The sequence below is a fragment of the Etheostoma cragini genome, chromosome 4 (genome assembly GCF_013103735.1).
Source record: "Etheostoma cragini isolate CJK2018 chromosome 4, CSU_Ecrag_1.0, whole genome shotgun sequence".
Classification (NCBI taxonomy): Eukaryota; Metazoa; Chordata; class Actinopteri; order Perciformes; family Percidae; genus Etheostoma; species Etheostoma cragini.
This window is the reverse complement of record NC_048410.1, coordinates 11,552,021-11,570,437: the sequence shown is the minus strand read 5'-3', so window position 1 is coordinate 11,570,437 and position 18,417 is coordinate 11,552,021. Positions and strand designations below refer to the sequence as shown.

The following is an 18,417-nucleotide window of genomic DNA, read 5'->3' as shown; positions in this document are numbered from 1 at the left end:
CATAAGCAAATTAAGAAAACATCTTCATAAATATGACAACACATGCGCAGCATTTAGCAAATATGCTGTAAATACACACAACACAACCAAACACACCGACACAATGCAAATATAGAAACGATGTAAAAAGAAAATCACACACAATGGAAGTTCTCCAGGCCTCTAGGGGAAGCGCTACGTGGAACAGCTGGATTTTCAAGTTATGTGTTATGCTATGTGTATTTGCAGCGCGTTTGTGTATTTTGTTGTGTTGTGTGTATTTGTTTATGATTTATAATTTATACTCTTTATTTATCCCCTGTGGGGAAATTACTATTTACACTCTGTTGTTATTACACACAGGCCTGAAATACACACACATGCTCAGGTCCCATACACGTACGAATGGAGAGATTTCAGAGTGAGTGGGCTGCCAGTACTGGACCAGCACCCTGAGGGGCTGAGGGGAGTTTGGTGGCTTGCCCAAGAGCACCTTGGCACTACCCAGGAGGTAAACTGGCATCTCTCCAGCTAACAGACTTTGGTCCGAACTCGGACTTAAACCAGTGACCCTCCAGTTCCTAACCCAACTCCCTACTGAGCTATTGCCATGCCCGCTTGCAGCACGTTTGCTAAATGCCGCACATGTGTTGTCACATTAATGAAAATGTTTTCTTAATTTGCTTGTGTTTTGTCATTTGCATGCGTTTCATTTAGTTGCAGTGCGTTTGCCCCTGTCGGCCACCGTGCTGGAGGCCTGTAGTGAAAACAGACCCCAAACCAAAGACCGTTGTTTGTCTGGGTTTGTGCTGTTATTTTTTTAGCACTTCCAAAGTGTTTCTGTCTGTTTCTGAATAATTCTGTAATGTTTTACAAAACAGACAGTTTTCCTTTCAACAGCGTACTTCAGGTCTTAATATAGCCACCAGTGAAAGATAAACATAACGCAGTGCAGAAAGATTGAATTATTGATGCCCAGTTGATGGGCTGTGCTCAAACATTTCCTCAGTCCCCCTCAGAGTATATGTGGGGGTGTGAGTACCAGACAAAAAGACAGATGGGCGAATAAAGGAAAAGAAGAATCCACCATGCAACGTTTGATTTGTCTGCCAATGGAAGTCCTCCTTTTTCTCCTCTCCTCTCTTTTCCTCAGCAGGTCAACGCATTTCCTGTCAGTAGCAGACGGAAACTGCCTCTCCACACTGCCATGGAAAAGCTCTTAGGACAACAATTCACCCAGCAGCTGCTACAAAGGAGAGGGAGGGACGGATGAGAGAAAGACTACATCGGAGAGAATAAGGCCAATGTGACTGACCCATTGCCCCCACCCCACACACACACAAATAAAAATACACATATCCACTGTGTATACTACTGGTGCCTGGTTCTGTCCTGCAAACAATACCATATAAAATGCTGTTTAATACATTCAGGGAACATTCAATGAAGCTTTTGTCCCTTGTGACAAAGTAATGCAGTGTGTCCTCGTCAAACTAGATTTACTGTAATCGGAATTAAATTGAAATACCAAGTACCCACTGCTGTAAAAATACTTTCTCTTGTAAGAACATTCAGAGTAAAGATGGCCTGACTGGAGCACACAAAATTGTTGTTGTTGTTGTTGTTGACCGACAGTACCCTAAAATGGCAATTTCACAGAATATTTTGCTCTTTCTGAATAACACCGCCATGTTCATCAGATTTTGTACACTGCAGTTTCAGCAAAAGTACACAACAAGATAAAGCATATGATAGAAACTGATGAGTCTGTTTACTCACACAGACACAGCCCATGAGCTTGTCATGTACATACACACATTCAACCTCACATCTGGAGGGAAAGTACATTTGCATGTTGTGTTTGCTTTGCCTTTTTGATTTACAAATGCACTTCCCTTGGTTTACAAATCCCCCAAAAGTAGGTCAGTTAATGTGAAGTAAGCTATTTCCCTGAGCCCTGAAGAAGGAGAGATAAAGCAAAGGTAACTTAGCAACAAGGGCCAAGGTTCACAATAGCATATGACTGTCCCCCAAATTCCAAACATTTACCAGGTTGCCCTGTCTTCCCTGTGAAACCTGAATCTAACCATGAATATACCATTTACCAAGCAAAAGAAAGGTTGTGACAACAGCGTTCAGACTGTCCCAAGTCTCTTGGAACCATTTGCAGCATTGCAGTGGCAAAGCTACTGTCACATCACAGTAATGTTTAAAGTGGACAGCTTCCCCCTGCCCATCAGAACACACTTTAAATTTGGCAGATAGAAAGTGGACTTGTGTGTGTGTATGTATGTGTTTAAGAGAGCGGAAGAATAACATGTATGTATGATTACTTATGGCTACCCCATCAACCGTGTTGTGTCTACACAGAAGTGTCTGTGTGTATGTGTGTGGGGGTGCACATGTGGTGTGTGTGGAAGAGAGCGAAAGAATAACATGTACACAACATGTACATGTACACATGCACACTGCTAGGTGATAGGCCATGTATAATTCCAGATGTAGGGTTGTTTCTTTATATGGTTCAGAAAATATCACAATTGTCAAATGGCTGGATGTTTTTGTACGGTATAATAGAACACTGATACAGTATGTGCAAAAATACAGTTATAGTCATAGGAAATCTATCACAACAATACGTTTTATAAAGATTATGGGCTATTGATCTATGTTTTCCTTTTATACAGTGGAAGAAGAGCAGAGTAGGGAAATTAACCTTCACAGAGATTTTGAGTAGGTGGGTTTTACAGATATTGCAAAATGATAGCTTTGATGTGCCCTTGGAGCTTCTCTCCAGAGTGTTGCTATGCAGAGGTGCTACGTTGAAGTCATAAAAGACCTAGAAAGACACAACCCTGAAAACACATGCAAACTCATGCACAGATAAACACATGCACATATAGAAAAACAGACAGACAGTCGGACTCATCTCTGTAGACAGCGCATGATTCATTTTCTATTCCAGGCCCAACTGTGGCCCAGCCGGGTCATGTAAACAAGACAAGAAAACTGAAAACCTAAATATGGGGGCTTGCATAGGCAGGCTGTGAATATGGTTGCTGTAGGAACAGACAGGCAGATGAGGTTCCAGTCAGTAAAGGTCCCAACTAAATTCCTTTTGCATAGAAAATTTTGGAGCATGCACAACTGCACAGCTCTTCTACCCTGCAGTTCGTGTGGAATGTAGATCGGTGGGTTGGGTGGGCAAATGTTCCTGGAGCACAACCCCACCTCTCACAACGATCTGCATCTGTTCAGCCTGCGTAGACATGTGCTCAGCTCTGCATTTCTGTGTGTGTGACTAGTGTGCGCTCAGCTGTGAGTGTGTCATTTGTGTGTATATGAGTAAGGAACAGTAGGCTGGAGTCTGCTTTTGTGCATGTGGGGACATGTGTTGTCTCTCTTTCTGTGTGTGTTGGTGAAACTAAGGGGGGGGGGGGCATTCTCCTGCTGCTTCCATTGCCCGGTTTGTACCTCAGCTGTCCCAGTGGACCGAAGCCAGACGACACACATATAGCTCTGGATTGTGTCTGCACTCTGTGACCCAGGACTGTGTGTGTTTATTGTGCGTGCGTGTGTCTGTATTTTAATGTCTGTTCCAAAAAAAAAAAAAGGCTTGCTTAAATGGAGAAGTTAAGCACAGAGGACCCTGCCTCGGAGCACTGTGAAATGGTGAGTCACTATTCTGGTTGAAGCTTAGGTCCAGACAACACAAGTTCCTCTGGTGGAACTCGGCCGAGCTCAGTGACATCAAAGAAACCACGTTAAGAATACTCTATAACAGGCAAATATGTGAACAAAAAAAACTTTATGTAAGCAATGCCAGAAAATCATCCTTTTCCAGGAACTCTGTTGCATCCCTAAATACAGTACAGGTAGAGTTTGTCTGCTGTAGGAAGAACAAAGAAAAGTACAAAGTTCAAGTTTGCACATTTCTGACACTTTACAGCTTTAATAGTAGAAGTAAAATTTACATTAACATATTTAAAGCAATGTACGTATCAATCATGCAGTTTTATGCTCTCAAACTGCATAGTATAGTTTTTTTTGTTTGTTTTTGGTTACATCACTCAGAAAACTGTTAGAGGCTCTTAAAATGAAAAAAGGTTCAATGAATTTTAAATTTGTGTTTGATTACAATCTGTTCAATTCAAAATTCTAGTTATGCTTCCAATAAAAAAATACCAAAACTCACAGCCAGTAATTCAGGCAAACCAGTGAAAACATAAAATTAAAGGGTTGGTTTGCCTAAATTACCAAGGACAAGGACAGTTACCTTGCTTTGGTTGGATGCAGAAATTTCAGAGACATATTTCCCCAAAAACTGGATGGATAAAACCAAAAATATTTGCATAGGAACAAGTGTATGGGGGAAATGAAAATGGAGCATTTGGCTCACGATTCCACTCAAACGAGTGTATTTATGACTGCTGACTGCAGGAACAACACCTAACTGATCACATCTATCAGGTATCTACATGACAATATCAATAAGAAAAAGGAAATGGAGAACAAACATAAAGAAACAAGCAGGTCAAGATTTCTCAACCTACATCGTAATCAGACGGCTGTTACCACTCTGCCACACCTTGTCCACACTCACCACCAGAATCCTGCTGGGGCTTAACATGGTCTGAAGGCTTAGACTTGTTCTCATATATAGGAGCGAGGAGAGAAGGATGCAGCATTGAATGTGTGTGGGGAATAGAAGTCAGTGCGCCAAGGGTATGTAGGGACGTATGAGCTTTAGACCATATGGTCGGAGGTGACTGGATTGGTGTCTAATGGGATTGATCTAATCTGCTTTTACATTAATAGAAAGAGGAGAGAGACAGACAGACAGACAGACAGACAGACAGACAGAATCATTTAGACAACAACTTGCGGTAAATTAGCATGATTTTCAAGGAAAGTCATATGAACTGAAAGGGAAAATCCCGAATTAAGACCATTAAGCTCACCAAAACAGGAGAATCTCTGCCACCAGTGATACATTTGATTTGTCTACTTGTTTGTTTCTTCAACCTGATCTCATAATCTTTTGATTTAACACTGACACCTGGCTGTTGATGGAAAGAGTGAGCTACGCCCAGGCTGGTGAGAACTAACGATCATTAGTTTTTTACCACAAAGCATCATTCACATTTTCAAGATCCGCTGGCATGAAACACCTGGGTTAAATTCCCCGTATACCCAAACCACCCACTCACCAAACGTCACCTCGCTCGCGTCATCTTCAGCAGGCAATGCTGCTCAACTGGTTCCTCTCCCTCTTCTTGTTGCGTGTATAGCAACTTCTTCTTCCCTCGGGGCACCAGCCTGCGAGTGTTAATACCCATGAATCACTAGTGTTAGTGGGGATGATCAGTCCACCGTCATTATCACCGGATAGTTGTCATCAACCTTCTCCCACTCTTCACTTCCCAGGAGTATTTCTGGAGGTGCTCCCACAGATATACAGTAAATGTGTTCAGATTCAGTGGTATGATGGCCGGCATCAAAGCAGCAAAGACACTGGTCTGATTTGACTACAAGGAGCCACTCCTTAATGCAGAGGTTGTTTTAGGCTCTATTTACAAATTTCCACCTAAGGTGGCCCCTAAACACCAACACAAGGGAAGCCCAAGGCAACGGATATCCTGCGTAAATGAGTGGAATCCAACGGGAAATGTCCGTTGGCATCGGCGCAATGCACATACATACACTACCGGTCAAAAGTTTGTGGTCACTCACAAATTTCCATTGGAATCCATTATAGACAGAATCCCAGGTGAGATCAGTTGCCTTGTTTTTTTTAACCAGGGCAGCAGTTTCCAGATTACATTATGTGCTTACATAATGGCAAAAGGGTTGTTTAATGTTTTCTTAGTTAGTTTTTTTAAATAATATCAGATTAGTAAGCAAAATGTGCCTTTGGAACATTGGATGAATGGTTGCTGATAATGGGAAATGTAGATATTGCATTAAAGATCAGCCCCCCACTCAGATCAGCTGGTATCCTGTCTATAATGGAGTGAAATGGAAATTTGTAAGTGACCCCAAACGTTTGACCGGTAGTGTACATAAACGTTGAAGATACAGACTACTTGCTGCTTAAACGTTGAAGATACAGACTACCTGCTGCCTCTAAGTTGTGTCACAGACCACTGACTCAGTGATTTCTGAAACTGTAACCTAATCACAGACTGAAATTCAACTGACTTTATAGTGATTCACTGTAACGACTGAGCCAGGGGTTGTCCAGAGACGCACTTTTGTTTCATGACACAGGGACCAGGTGTCACATAGCAAAAACAACACTGTAACCACTGGTTACAAGAGCTTGAGGTTGAATGACAAATGAGGAATGCATCCTCCCACTATCTCTGCAAAGCTCCCCAGAAATCAAATCAGAGCTTTCCTCAGAACTGAGAGATTTATCAGATTAAAACTAAAAAACTTAAGTGTTCATGGGCAAATCTTGTTTGGCGCCCTACAGACAGCACACACTAATTAGGATTTGGCCGATGTTGACATTGTAAGGGTATGTTTGCTTCACCTGATAAAATCCACTTTTGCTTTAAAAATGTAATTTAGGCAGTTTCAAAACAGAAATCACCCCAGAGCAGCACATTTCAGTAAATCATTTTTATTTTCTTTAGAAAAAGAAACTATTATAACTTCATTTGGTTACTGTACAGTTTCTCTTCTCATAGTCACTCCGTCTGATAACAGGTTGTGATTTTCATGCTAGAACACCAAACACCCTCCTACTAACGCACACCACTAGGTACAACACGACATTATACTGCTTTCTCTTTTTACATCCTCTGATATTCTGGACTGATTAGCAAATAGAAATCACTTCAATTAAAAAAAACAAAAAATTAGAATAGAAATTCCTGACAGATTCACTTGGGAAACGAGGGGCGAGAGAATGACCTCTTTGAGCGATGTGGTCCATACAACGTGCACCTGATGTGTGTGTCTGTGTGTTTCGGACAGCGGCATAATTCCCTATAAATGTGTGAGTTTAAGAGGTTCCCTGGCCTACATGAGACAAGAGTAAGAGAAAACAAGAGAAAAAAAGATATGGTGGGGGGAGGAGAGAGAATCTAGGTCAGATTGTGGAGCATGCAGAGCCCCTTCCCAGACACACTCGTATATGCATTCTCTCGCTCTCAATGGACTGAACTGCATGCATGTTCATCTGTAGTTGGGACAGGGAACTGTAGTGGAACACAGTTAATATAAGCTTAAGGGATGTATCAAGTTATGTCTCCCTGAGAAACACTTCTTTCTTCAGTACCATAAAAACCCAGCTTTGTCACCGTCCTGTCAACTCTCTACACCTGTGAAATAAAAAAAACCTCTTGGCTCATATTAAACATATCGATTTTCATTTTATCCCATGATCTATCTCACCTTGCACAATTAGGATTAATGCACCACTGCTAACGACCACGGCAGCCAATTAGGGGGCATGGGCAAGTGACAATCCTACAAATTTAACTTTCCGCATCTCCCTCTCTCATACATATATATATATATATATATATATATATATACATATATATATATATACACATACATATACATACATATATATATATATATATATATATATATATATATATATATACAGTTTTTGTGTTCCAGCAGGCAGGCTCAGTTTGTGGAGTATAGTGTGTGACGGTGAACGACAGTTTGAGCTAAATTGTTTCCATAATTCTTCACTACACAATGTCAAACGCACATGATGCATGATTCTTTTTTTTCTATTAAAATGATGTTACGTGAACAAATCTTTGCTTGCTGCTAACCCTAATGTGGTAAGAGTAATCTCTGTAGCCCTTTTCAAGTTTCACTCATATAAATACTTCCCAAGAAAGGGTGGCACCCTTTGAGTGTTAGGAAAGAGTGTGAAGTGAGGCAAGTGACAGTGCAGGTGTGCTTGAATCTGTTTTGCTCAATCACACCACTCACTTGAGGTTCAAAACATTTACGAAGCTCTCCTGTCACACGAGGACATTTTTATTAAGCATTTTCTAAATCAAACCTCATCAATGGCTGTGTACACAAACTCCACAGCCGCTCAAGGAAATCCTCTGTATAAAAACCTTTTTTTAGAGTTTCTTTTATTGTCTCTCTCTCCCACTCTGTTAGCTAATATTAAAAACCAGGAACTGGGGTGTCGACACCTCTCCGCAGGAAAACAAATAAAAGAACAACCAAACAAGTTTAAAAACCTAGTCTCTACTTTCTCCTATTCTCTGACTCCTCCTGAGGAGTGCAGAGGAAGAAGAAGTAGAAGAGAGGAGATACAGCACTCTCTCTCTAAGAGACAAGTTTAGGTAGGACCGTGCGAAGAGGTATGCCCTCTCCTGAATCTCCAATCATGTTGCTCCTCAGTTTGTTGTTGGCAGCTGTGGTGCCTAAGCCAGGCCCCCCTTTTGCCAGAATAGAAGGGAAGGAGGTGCTGTGATGCTCGGAGAGCCGTTTCACCGTGGCCCCCTGGCTCTTCTCAGTCCCTGGTAGGGGCTTAGGTAGGCGCCGATACAGCCAAGGGTGTCTGAGGGCCTGGCTAGGGGTGAGACGAGACGAGGGGTCCCAGTCCAAACACTTCTTTATGAAGTCAGTAAAGGTGGGGTCCTCGCAGCCCTTGAGCGCAGCACTCCACTCCTTGCTACCTGGGGGACCTCTCATCTTGCCGCGGCGGGAGCGAGAACCTGTCAGCACAGTGGCACCAGTGGGAAGGGTGTTGACTCCGCAGTAGCGAGGGTGGCCCTTAGAGTTGATGAAGTTCTTTGCCCTTTTGGCCTGCTCCAGGACCTTCTGCGGAGGCATGCCCAGCAGCTCCATGACACAGGCCAGCTGGTCACCCTCGTCCTCACCGGGGAACAGGGGGTAGCCGGTCAGCAGCTCAGCCAGTATGCAGCCAAAGCTCCACATATCGATAGGAAGGCCGTAACGTGAACCAAGGATCACTTCTGGAGCTCGATAGAAACGAGACTGGATGTAGGTGTACACCCGCTGGTGTTCAAAACAGCTGGAGCCAAAGTCAATCACCTGACAGAGACGAGAGAGAAAAGAATCAATGTAGTAAGCCTGTTATAGGTCTTCGCAGGCCACCCATGAATGTGCCGGGTGTCTTACCTTAATGCCGCTGCGCCCCTGTTGTTTGAGCAGGATGTTCTCTGGCTTGAGGTCACAGTGGATGATTCTGTGCCTGCTCAGGGCCTCCATGCACTGCAAAATGGAGTGTGCAAACTTCCTGACCAGCGGCAGACTGAAGCCCTGGAACTTGTTCCGCTTGATAAGCTCATACAAGTTCATGCTCAGCAGCTCAAAGGTCATGCAGATGTGGTTGCGGAAGGTGAAGTTTTCAAGCATGTGCACAACATTCATTGTGCCATTACGATCCTGCTTGCGCAGGTGCTCCAGGATGCGGATCTCCTCCTGTGCCTGCCGGTGAAAACGCTTCTCGTTGCGCACCATTTTCAAAGCCAGGTGCTGCTGCAGTTTGTGGTCGTACACCTTAGCCACCTGGCCAAAGCTACCTTTACCGATGATCTGAAGAGGGCGAGAGTGACGTAGATAAAGAGTTAGTTATACATCAGTGAGAAACCAGATTCGTGTTTTATAGGAACTCAACTGTGATTGTGAAAGCCTACACTTCACATTGTCTGACCTTGAGGAACTCGTAGCGGTAAGCCAGGTGATCATGGGCGACGTGAATGTATCCACCCTGCTCATCATCGTAGCCACAGTTATTGTTGCCCCCAGCAACGGCAGGCCTCTTCTTGGCACTGGGTCCCACGAAGTAGATGTCTGGGTAGGAGTGGATCTCCGTCTGCTCTAGGCTGGTCAGTTGGGATCGGTACAGTCTCAGAGCTTGGTCAGGAGTGAGAGGGCCACACAGCTTCCCACTGTTCCCTCCATTCCCAACTCCATGAGGGCCAGAGGATTCACTGGAGCCCTTACTGGATTCGGTGCTGTGGCAAACAAGCATGACAGAAAGGTGGTGTTAAGCAGTGGTGTTCCTCCAACTTGTAAATGTGTTTTTGGCCACATAACATGCTTTGAAATATGTTTTGAAGTTAGTTTGATGTATTCTTTATATGTGTGCAGCTTTCTCACCTGTCCACACTGTGCTCCTTGGAGAGGCTGGAGACCGGGGCAGGTTTACTGGGCGTCGGACCTGTGGTCCCACTGTTCTGAGTGGTTGCCGTGGTTATGGCGTTTATCTTTCGGTTGTTGGTGGAGTCTTCATACAGGTACTTGACCTTCAGATGGCCAGCTCGCACAGTTACCTGATCCCTCATTGCAGCCTTGTTACTGACAACCTATTAGAAGGAAAATAGAGAGACAGGCAGTCAGATAGTGGACAAAAAGAAAGCTATTGTAACATCTATTTGGTAAACACTCCACTGTAGCTTTTTCAGTGTATGAACCGGGTGTACACATTGTACTTTATTGAAAAGGAAAACATGTTGTTTATTGCGTTGTATGAATGTATTCAATAGAGTGAAAGGAGGACCTCTCTGTTTTGTGTCCATCTCCTGACTAGTGACACATTGTGCACAACAAGGGCTAATTGTAGCCTGCAAGACCTCAACAGAGGCAAATGAGCATGGCCATGCACAAAATATATGTGTATGTATATATTTGTTGCCGGAATCATGTCAATATTTCAAATGTAATAATATTAATAAATATAATAACATAAAGAGAGTTAATGAGTCTTTCAGGCTCATATTTCAAGCAAAGAAGAGTGACGAGTATAAAGTACTAGTTAGCAGATCTTCGTTTAGGTTTTGTTCGATACAGGCATTAATATCAGCAGCCGACTTCAGATTCTCCAGCAGTGAGCCATTACCAGAAATCAGCAGGTGAACCAGCACAACTGGGTTTAGATCCAGTCTGGCAGGAAATTCAAAAGAGAAACAGGCCCACCCCTATCCATAACTCATTCAAATGACCCACATGCCCGCCTCATTGTTTGTTTGCTAGCGGTTACCAATTAGGTAAAAGGTATATGGCTCAGCAATGCAATAATCTTTTAATTTGTAAAGTCCATCTTTTTAACTTCTTAAAAGGATTTAAATATTTTGATTGGTAGTCAATGTAAGGTGAACAAAACAGCAATTAAGTTCCAATTGAGGGATGACATTTGCATCTAGACCAAACCACTGTACATTTTTTAAATCTCATTTTGAACATATTTGCCTTTGAAGGTTAGAAGAGTTTCAGGAAAGCTATAGTTCTCGCTTGCCAGTAAAACAACTTTGTTTAAGGCAACCCCAGGAACGCATTCCTTCTTGCTCTATGTCTCTCCCTCTCTTCTCTCTCTTAGCAGCGGAAAGAACCCTCCGCAAGATTATGGAGCTTGAGGGAAATGACAGTCATTAAAGTTAGATTACACTCTTAAACTGTAGAAGCAGTGTGGCAGATAATACACACTGACAGACTCATCGTGGCTTTCCTATATACAGACACAGGAGAGCCATATTTACTGGGTCTGTCTAGCTGGCTCTCTTTCACATGAAGCCCTTCTTATTTTAAAGGCACGAGAGAGACTTCAGACCCAATGTTTTCTTTCTCCCATTAGATTGCTATGCCGCCCTGCAGAGGTTCTGGCTTCAGCTTGTGCACACAGCTGAGCAGGTCTGTGGCTGAAACCATGTCAGCTGATAAAGACAACACAACAAGGACAAGCACATTCAAAGTAGCCTAGGCATTGATATGTTCCACTAAAAGAGGACTCAGCTCGGAGTGTGTTTGGGTTGTATGTTTAAGTCCTGAAATAGAGGTGGAATGCAGGATGGGTTTCCATACATGTAACCATACAGTCTTAACTTATTAAAAAACAGCCCAGCTGCTGACCTAGGGTCCCATGCAGCTGTTGTACCAAAGCTGTACTACAAACACAGTGAATGTCATTGATTGAGCCCCTTCACCCAGACACAATTGCTGGCTTTGAAAATCAAAGCTTTCTACATGTAAAGCATCATCAACTGCTATGGATTATTGATTGACAGGACAGGGGGTGCGATTAGAAAAAAGAAAAAAGTTGATTAATGGAAATCAAAGCCACTGTGTGACCGTGAATCTAGTTCACCACCAAGAAATATGAGGGTGGAGAGTCCTTTGTGAGCAAATCTGCATGGTGCAACAGATGGAGAAGGGCTAATCTCTTTGCTGTTAGAGAAACGCCTAAGTATGCTTTTCTCCTTCTCTCAAGCACGCATTCACAGAGCTGTACAAAACATCAGCAAATCATGGTGACAAGTTGGCTCAGAAGCATAAAAAACTGATGTCTTATCAATGTTGTATTTTGACCCAGAGCTAAGTGCTACTACAATTCATTTCCATTAGTTTGTTGTTTTCTAAAGAAAAAAAAAAGAACAGGGATTATATCACTTTATAACTTTAATAGAACACAAGGCCAATCTGAGCACTGTAAAACACAGTGAACTGGAGCGAGCCACTGTCACATTCAACAAAGAATGTTACCTCTGTGAGCGTGACAGAAAATACAAAGGATGAAGTACAAGGCTAGAGTAGAAAACTAGGCCTAACCTCTGTGCACGCAACGCTGATAGGCGGAGTAAACGAGATAGAAGAGGGGCAGGAGGGGGTGAGAATGTTGATTGGGGATTTTGTTTGTGGGTCAAATTTTCAAGCCCAATAAATCTGTACAATATATCAAATCAGCCTCTTTTTCTGTGCTAGTTTAGAGTATCATTGACCGTATGTGTATTTCCTGCCAATGGGGCTTTTCAGAGATGCAAACCATGCAAACCTTATCTATTTTATTGTCTATCTGTCAATGGCTGGTAAACTGAAATAATGTTATAGCCAAAATATGTTTCAACCGGCCATAAAACCGCATAAGATCTGATCATGTTAAAAACACTCCAGCTCATTGTATTGCTGTCATGAAAAGGCCAATCTCTCTCCACCCCCATATCTTTGGCACGCCACTTCATGGTAAATCTTCTTTTAACCATACTTGCACCGTGCTCTTCATTTATTCTTTTAATGCTAGGATAATGTACTCCGACAATGTGCCGTCACATACTTGAAGACTCAATGTAGTTTAAATGATTCTCTGTGGTACCCGGCCATTGCCACTAGTGTTTGAGCCAGGTGCTAGATAAAGTAAGCACAACTCGCTGTGATGGATAGCAAGGCTCAATCAATTATTTTTAATCCTACGTTGCATGCTGCCACCAGTTTGCAGAGCTGAAGAAAAACGATGTGGTCAATAAACGTATGTGTTGTAGTGAAGTGGGCCTATTTCATCTCACCTTGAGGCAAATATAGCTGACAGGTACCCCCAGGGGCATTTTTTACTTAAAAGTATCCCCATTGGGGATGTGTAAGAATTATGATACCAGCACAGATACCAGTATAGTACTTCATTTGATACTTTTTTCTACTTCTTTCAATACCCATTACGTGAATGGAAGCATCTTGGCACGCTGAACTGCCAACTCTGTCAAATTCTTGCGCCAATTGGCTGCAAGTAAAACCACACAAATAGTATTTTTTGTGTAGATAAGGGTACCAAACGGATCAAATGCTGGAGAAGTTTTGATACTACTTGGTACTGGGTTATGTCTTTTGATACCTTTAAAAGATATTAAGTACCAGCATGCAGTCCTAATCCCCATTATAATGCATGACTACAATACTTGTTTGAGATTAGTTCTTCCGTCAAATGACCAAGCAGATGCAGCCATGTATCAAGCAAATGAAGATAGTACAGTATCTCAAAATACTGTGCTTTGGTAAATTTGCATCTTGTGAACTGTGAAATGCATCTCTGCATTTACCTTGGCAGCAGACACAAAAATGGCTACTTCCCTTCAGCTGATCTGACTTGGTCATGCAACACACTTGTATCCTCTCAGGCAGCCAATCGATAGTACTTAAATTATCATGTTATAATCATTGAAGGGTATACGATCTTGACTGCATTACACTGGTTGGAAATAAGAGATAAGACAAGAGATAAACCGGCAAATCAGGAGGGGTGTACATGCATTGGTTTGGAACATGGATGAGTGGGGAAAATCTCTCTTAGGAACAGGACGTCTAGAGACAGAGTGTACTCCACAACAGGAAATAGGGCTTTGTGATGATGTGTGTGTTTGTGTATGTACTTACTGTGTGTTTGGGCATAGGGGGCAGCCCAGACGGACTGTTTGTATCCGCTTCGTCTTTAAGGATGTGGTCTGTCCTCATGTACGAGTCATAAAGACCATCACCATGGCGTGCTGAATGAATAAGAGTGGAACAAATAAATCAGAGTGATAATGTGGAATCCTCAAATCTGCAAGACAGACACACTCCGGGATAATGGCAGAGGATGACGTTCAGAGGCAACGTCTACAGAATGCAAATCTAATCCCCACACAGGCAGACAATCCTTTGTTTGTTCAAACCAGGCCAAGTCCAATTGATTATTTCATCAATCAACCTATAAGATCCAATGACTACCTTAAGACTAAAACAAATGATTTGGTATGGCCCAACATATCCTGACTCTGAGAGCTCACCTCAGCAGGACAGCCGCACAACACTGGTCTCCGCAGATCAGTGGGGACGCACATTGTCTGCCAAACATCCTAACCCACGTTTATTGTTAAAAGGCCATTAGCAGATACATCCATTGTATGTATTGTGTTCAATACATTGTATCCAAGGCCAGAGCTCCAACCTGACCAGCTTAGATAGAGCTTAGGGTCCCAGATCGCTAGCGCTGCAAGTGGTATTATTGGCCTAATGGGGGTAACAGATGCCTCTGTGACGACAGCATCTTTCCGTCTGTCCATTCTGATCGAGTCAGTAGTGCGCACACCAGGTGTGCTCAGAAATAGAGCCCACATGGAAGGATGTGGGTGCTGTGTGTGCCCTCACCTCTGTGGCATCAAGCCAAACACCTAACGTGAGATGACACAGCCAAAGTAGATGTATGAGGGGCGCATTTGGGACTGTAGGAGGAAGCCAGCTACTCAAATGACAAACCTCCATCAGCCGGCTGTTCATCTCAACAGTCCACAAGTTGCCACTGCAATAGAAGTATTATTCTCCGCTGGCTTGAAATTAATGCTGAGCAGCCTGTTAGCAGGAGCCATTTCGAGAGCTATTGTGTTAGCTCAGTAGCAAAAGTCCAAAACGGTGGCAGGTTTGGTGTTCTCTCTGACTAGCCCTTGAGAGTGTCGTAACCAAGTGCAGGTGCGTCAGAGCCCATGTCCATTGCGTTAGCTTGTCAACAGACAAGCTTCAGGACAGATTAGACCTGCTGCTTGGATACAGATGCATTAGACCTACGCAATATTAGGCACGCGCAGGCCTCATTAGCCCTCTGCAAACTCCTAATTATGCAGTGGGGGCTCAGCAGTTTCTGTAAACTTAAGCATCTGCCATTGTTGTCTCTATTTCAAAAATCAAATAGAGCCCAAACTTTTATGTAACCAAACATTCAGCCTACTATGTCTAGCTGTTAAAATAAAATAAAATAAAAATCCCTCAGCACACCAAAGAAGAGGGAACAAGGTTCATGCAACCCAACACACATAAGAAAAACGTGGTGGGGTAAAGGTACATCTTTTTTGTCCTCCTCATCCTAATATATTCTAGTATACCAATTCAAAAATGGCTACTGCCACAAGACACAAAAAGAAAACAAAGATAAGGTCAGTGCCCATATACTTATAAAACAATAGTTTTGCCCAATAGATGTGCATTGCTGGGATAGAGACTAATATCGGTCGCGATGTCCCTTTCATCTCGCTGTCCCCGCAATGGGGCTTAGGTTGTCTTTGGTCTAAAGAAACAAACCAGACAGCGAGTTCTCCCCTATCCCAGAAAATGGTGTAGCCAAACATATGTCCACATCCCTGTGGCAATCAGGCAATGTGATATTTTTAAAACAATAACGATGGCAGTCAGGACACAAATTATAAAACAGACCACTACAGTAAAAAGTACCCTAAAAAAAGTAGCGAACATAAATATCAAGGCTTATTAAACGTTGATAAGACAATAAATGCTTACGAAGGAGACGTAAAAGCAACGCAGAGCTTCCTGGTGTGTCATCCAAAACATGCACAGACAGAAGTCTCGTGATCGATATGGAATTACTTGCAAAGCAAAAGAAAACATGTTTACAACCCGCGGCTTGTGAAATGCCCACGACAGCTAGCTACATATGTCCGTTCTCCACAGAACGACACAACGTGGCATTTAAAGCCCTGGAGCCATGGGAAAAAAAGTGTCATCAAAGCCATTTCAGGCACATGTATTTCTGTAACGTTAAATACCAACAAGAAACTAACGCCACGCTGGCAGCTAGTGTGTTTTACTTAAATCCGCATTCAACACAGACAATATGTCAAATGACAACATTAGGGAAACCAATGTAAGTTACTGACAAAGACTGCAACACGTTGATTGTTGTGGTTACCTGTTGCTATTGGGCCCTCTGGTTTTCTGCTTATTATCATCATGATTGCATTTAATGTGTGATGCCAGCATCCGAAGTGACGAAAACAAATTCCGAATAAAAAAAGTGGAAAACAAAGATTCAAACTAGAGTCACGTAGCAAACTTAACTAACAGCATTGATGTTAATGACTTTGCCGTGGATCAGTAACGAGAAAAAAGAAGAAGAAAAAACCTGAGCAGGCGGTGGGGGTCGTTTCCCTTGCTTGCTAGCCTGCTAGCTCGCACAGCCACACAAACACTCGCCCGCCCGACAGCCGCTACCTCCGTTAAAAATAGTTTGAGTCCAAATGTTACAGCTTGGTGGTCTGACCCGTGTGCCCCTCGCCTTTCTCTGTCGGTACAGTGAGTCGATGCAGAGCACCATTCCCGTGCTTATTCCCGGTTAGCTGACTTTGTAGTTAGCAAGCTGCAATGCTACCACTCGGTGAACCCCCACGATATTGTCCTCCTTTGGGACAGCTTGGGGCCGCTTCGCTCGTCTTCAGGGATGGCTAGCCAAAATAGGCTAGCGCGCTAGGGGTAGCCCCATGTTAACTGCAGATATAACCGGAGCATCGCCTTCGCAGAAAATCTTCACCTGTACTCGATGCAATAAAGGCGGCACTGTTTAATCCGTCTTCTCTGCGGTAGGAGAATCGTATTCGACGCAACTGTGTGTGTTGTTGCTAAGGGCGTCTTCAGTGAGCCCGGAGTCAGCAGGCAAACAGAGGGAGGGAGCAGGGCGGTGCTTAGCGAGCACTCAGACAGCGAGCAGAAGGGCGCCTCGCAACGTCCACCTGGAGCTCTGCATAGCAGCCAATGTGAGTGTGCTCAAGCAAATACACTAAAATATGCACAGCCAGCAGTATACAAGGTTTAGGTGAATACCAGGTTTTCTGGCTATTGAGTCAATCATGTCAAGTCATTAAATGGTCAAAAATGATCATTTGTATGTTGAGCAAGCCTTTAAAATGTTTATTTGCTATTTGTTAATAAGAAGTTCTCTACAAATTGGTAGCCTGGAGTAGCATATGTATAGGTCAAAATGTGTCCTGCCAATTATTTTACAAATAAAGAGACTCTACGTTTCGTAAGGGGTGAAGTAGAGTTGAAACAATTACTCTAGGCTATTTATCAATAAGTTTATCAACAGGAAAATTAATCATTTTTTGAGCAATAATGCCAAAAAAAATCTCTGGTTCTGACTTGTTGGAAGTAGTTGGTGGTTTTCTTAGTTGACCTTGAAGTGTCAGTCAGACAATCCAGGCAAATGTCAGACATCACCTTTGCTTTTTCCTTTTCCCTTGGCTTCTTTTATTTTTTTTCACTTTTTATAGACAAAACAACATAGTAGCGTACAAAAACATTCATAATAAAACTAACCAAGGGCTAAGAAGACCTTTCCTCAGGCAAACACAGTGCTGTTGGACATTTACTTTGCATAAAATGTCAGGAAAGCTGAACTGTGGACTGAAACTGGAGAGGGTATGGAGAACTATACAGGCCTAGATATAATTAGGGCTAGGGCAGAGGACAGACGAAGTGAGACCGGGCAGGCATGAGAAGGGGAGCGGGCTTAATTCAGACAGTGATACATGCTGGGCAGAGGGTGATGCTAATCTTAGCTCTTTCTCAGAGGTGAGAAGATGGGTCTGTCTATATTTGCTGCCATAAATAAGCATAGTGACACAGTTTTAGGTGGCCCTCTGGGCAGCAGCCAGCCCTTAAGGCCTGCTTGGCTGTGCAGATTATTCTTAGCTGGTGGTGTTTAGAGAAAGTAGAGTGACAATGGCTATAAATTGATCTGCTTATTGCACTTTCCTCGCGACAGTCTGCAAGGTGTAAGTGTGTGAATGAAGAGGCACTTTTTTTCACAGCCAGTAAACTTACAACCACAGCAAGAGTTGGGACCAGGTGCAAAGCTACCTATATGTCCTTGGGGGGGGGGGGGGGGGGGGGGGG

General features: G+C 43.1%; 1 protein-coding gene and 1 long non-coding RNA gene across 4 annotated transcripts in view; one reads left to right on the top strand and one right to left on the bottom strand.

The window, feature by feature from the left end:
• Positions 1-7,728: 7,728 nt before the first annotated feature.
• dyrk3 (dual specificity tyrosine phosphorylation regulated kinase 3) overlaps positions 7,729-18,417 on the bottom strand; it is a 22,824-nt gene continuing 12,135 nt past the window's right edge. Inside the window, exons 2-7 of one of the 3 annotated variants that reach the window (XM_034870115.1) lie at positions 16,436-17,126; positions 14,134-14,243; positions 10,099-10,304; positions 9,650-9,953; positions 9,115-9,531; positions 7,729-9,027 (exon numbers count right to left, since the gene is read on the bottom strand). In XM_034870115.1, coding sequence (XP_034726006.1) covers positions 8,296-9,027; positions 9,115-9,531; positions 9,650-9,953; positions 10,099-10,304; positions 14,134-14,243; positions 16,436-16,478 — 1,812 coding nt within the window. In that variant the 5' untranslated portion in view covers positions 16,479-17,126 and the 3' untranslated portion in view covers positions 7,729-8,295. Of the gene's footprint in view, positions 9,028-9,114; positions 9,532-9,649; positions 9,954-10,098; positions 10,305-14,133; positions 14,244-16,026; positions 16,325-16,435; positions 17,176-18,417 lie in introns of those variants that run through there. The other 2 variants (XM_034870114.1, XM_034870117.1) reach the window with 2 other exon arrangements.
• LOC117943780 overlaps positions 9,632-18,417 on the top strand; it is a 16,879-nt gene continuing 8,093 nt past the window's right edge. Inside the window, exons 1-3 of the long non-coding RNA XR_004656433.1 lie at positions 9,632-9,642; positions 17,484-17,488; positions 18,214-18,219. This is a non-coding gene — a long non-coding RNA (uncharacterized LOC117943780). The remainder of the gene's footprint in view (positions 9,643-17,483; positions 17,489-18,213; positions 18,220-18,417) is intronic.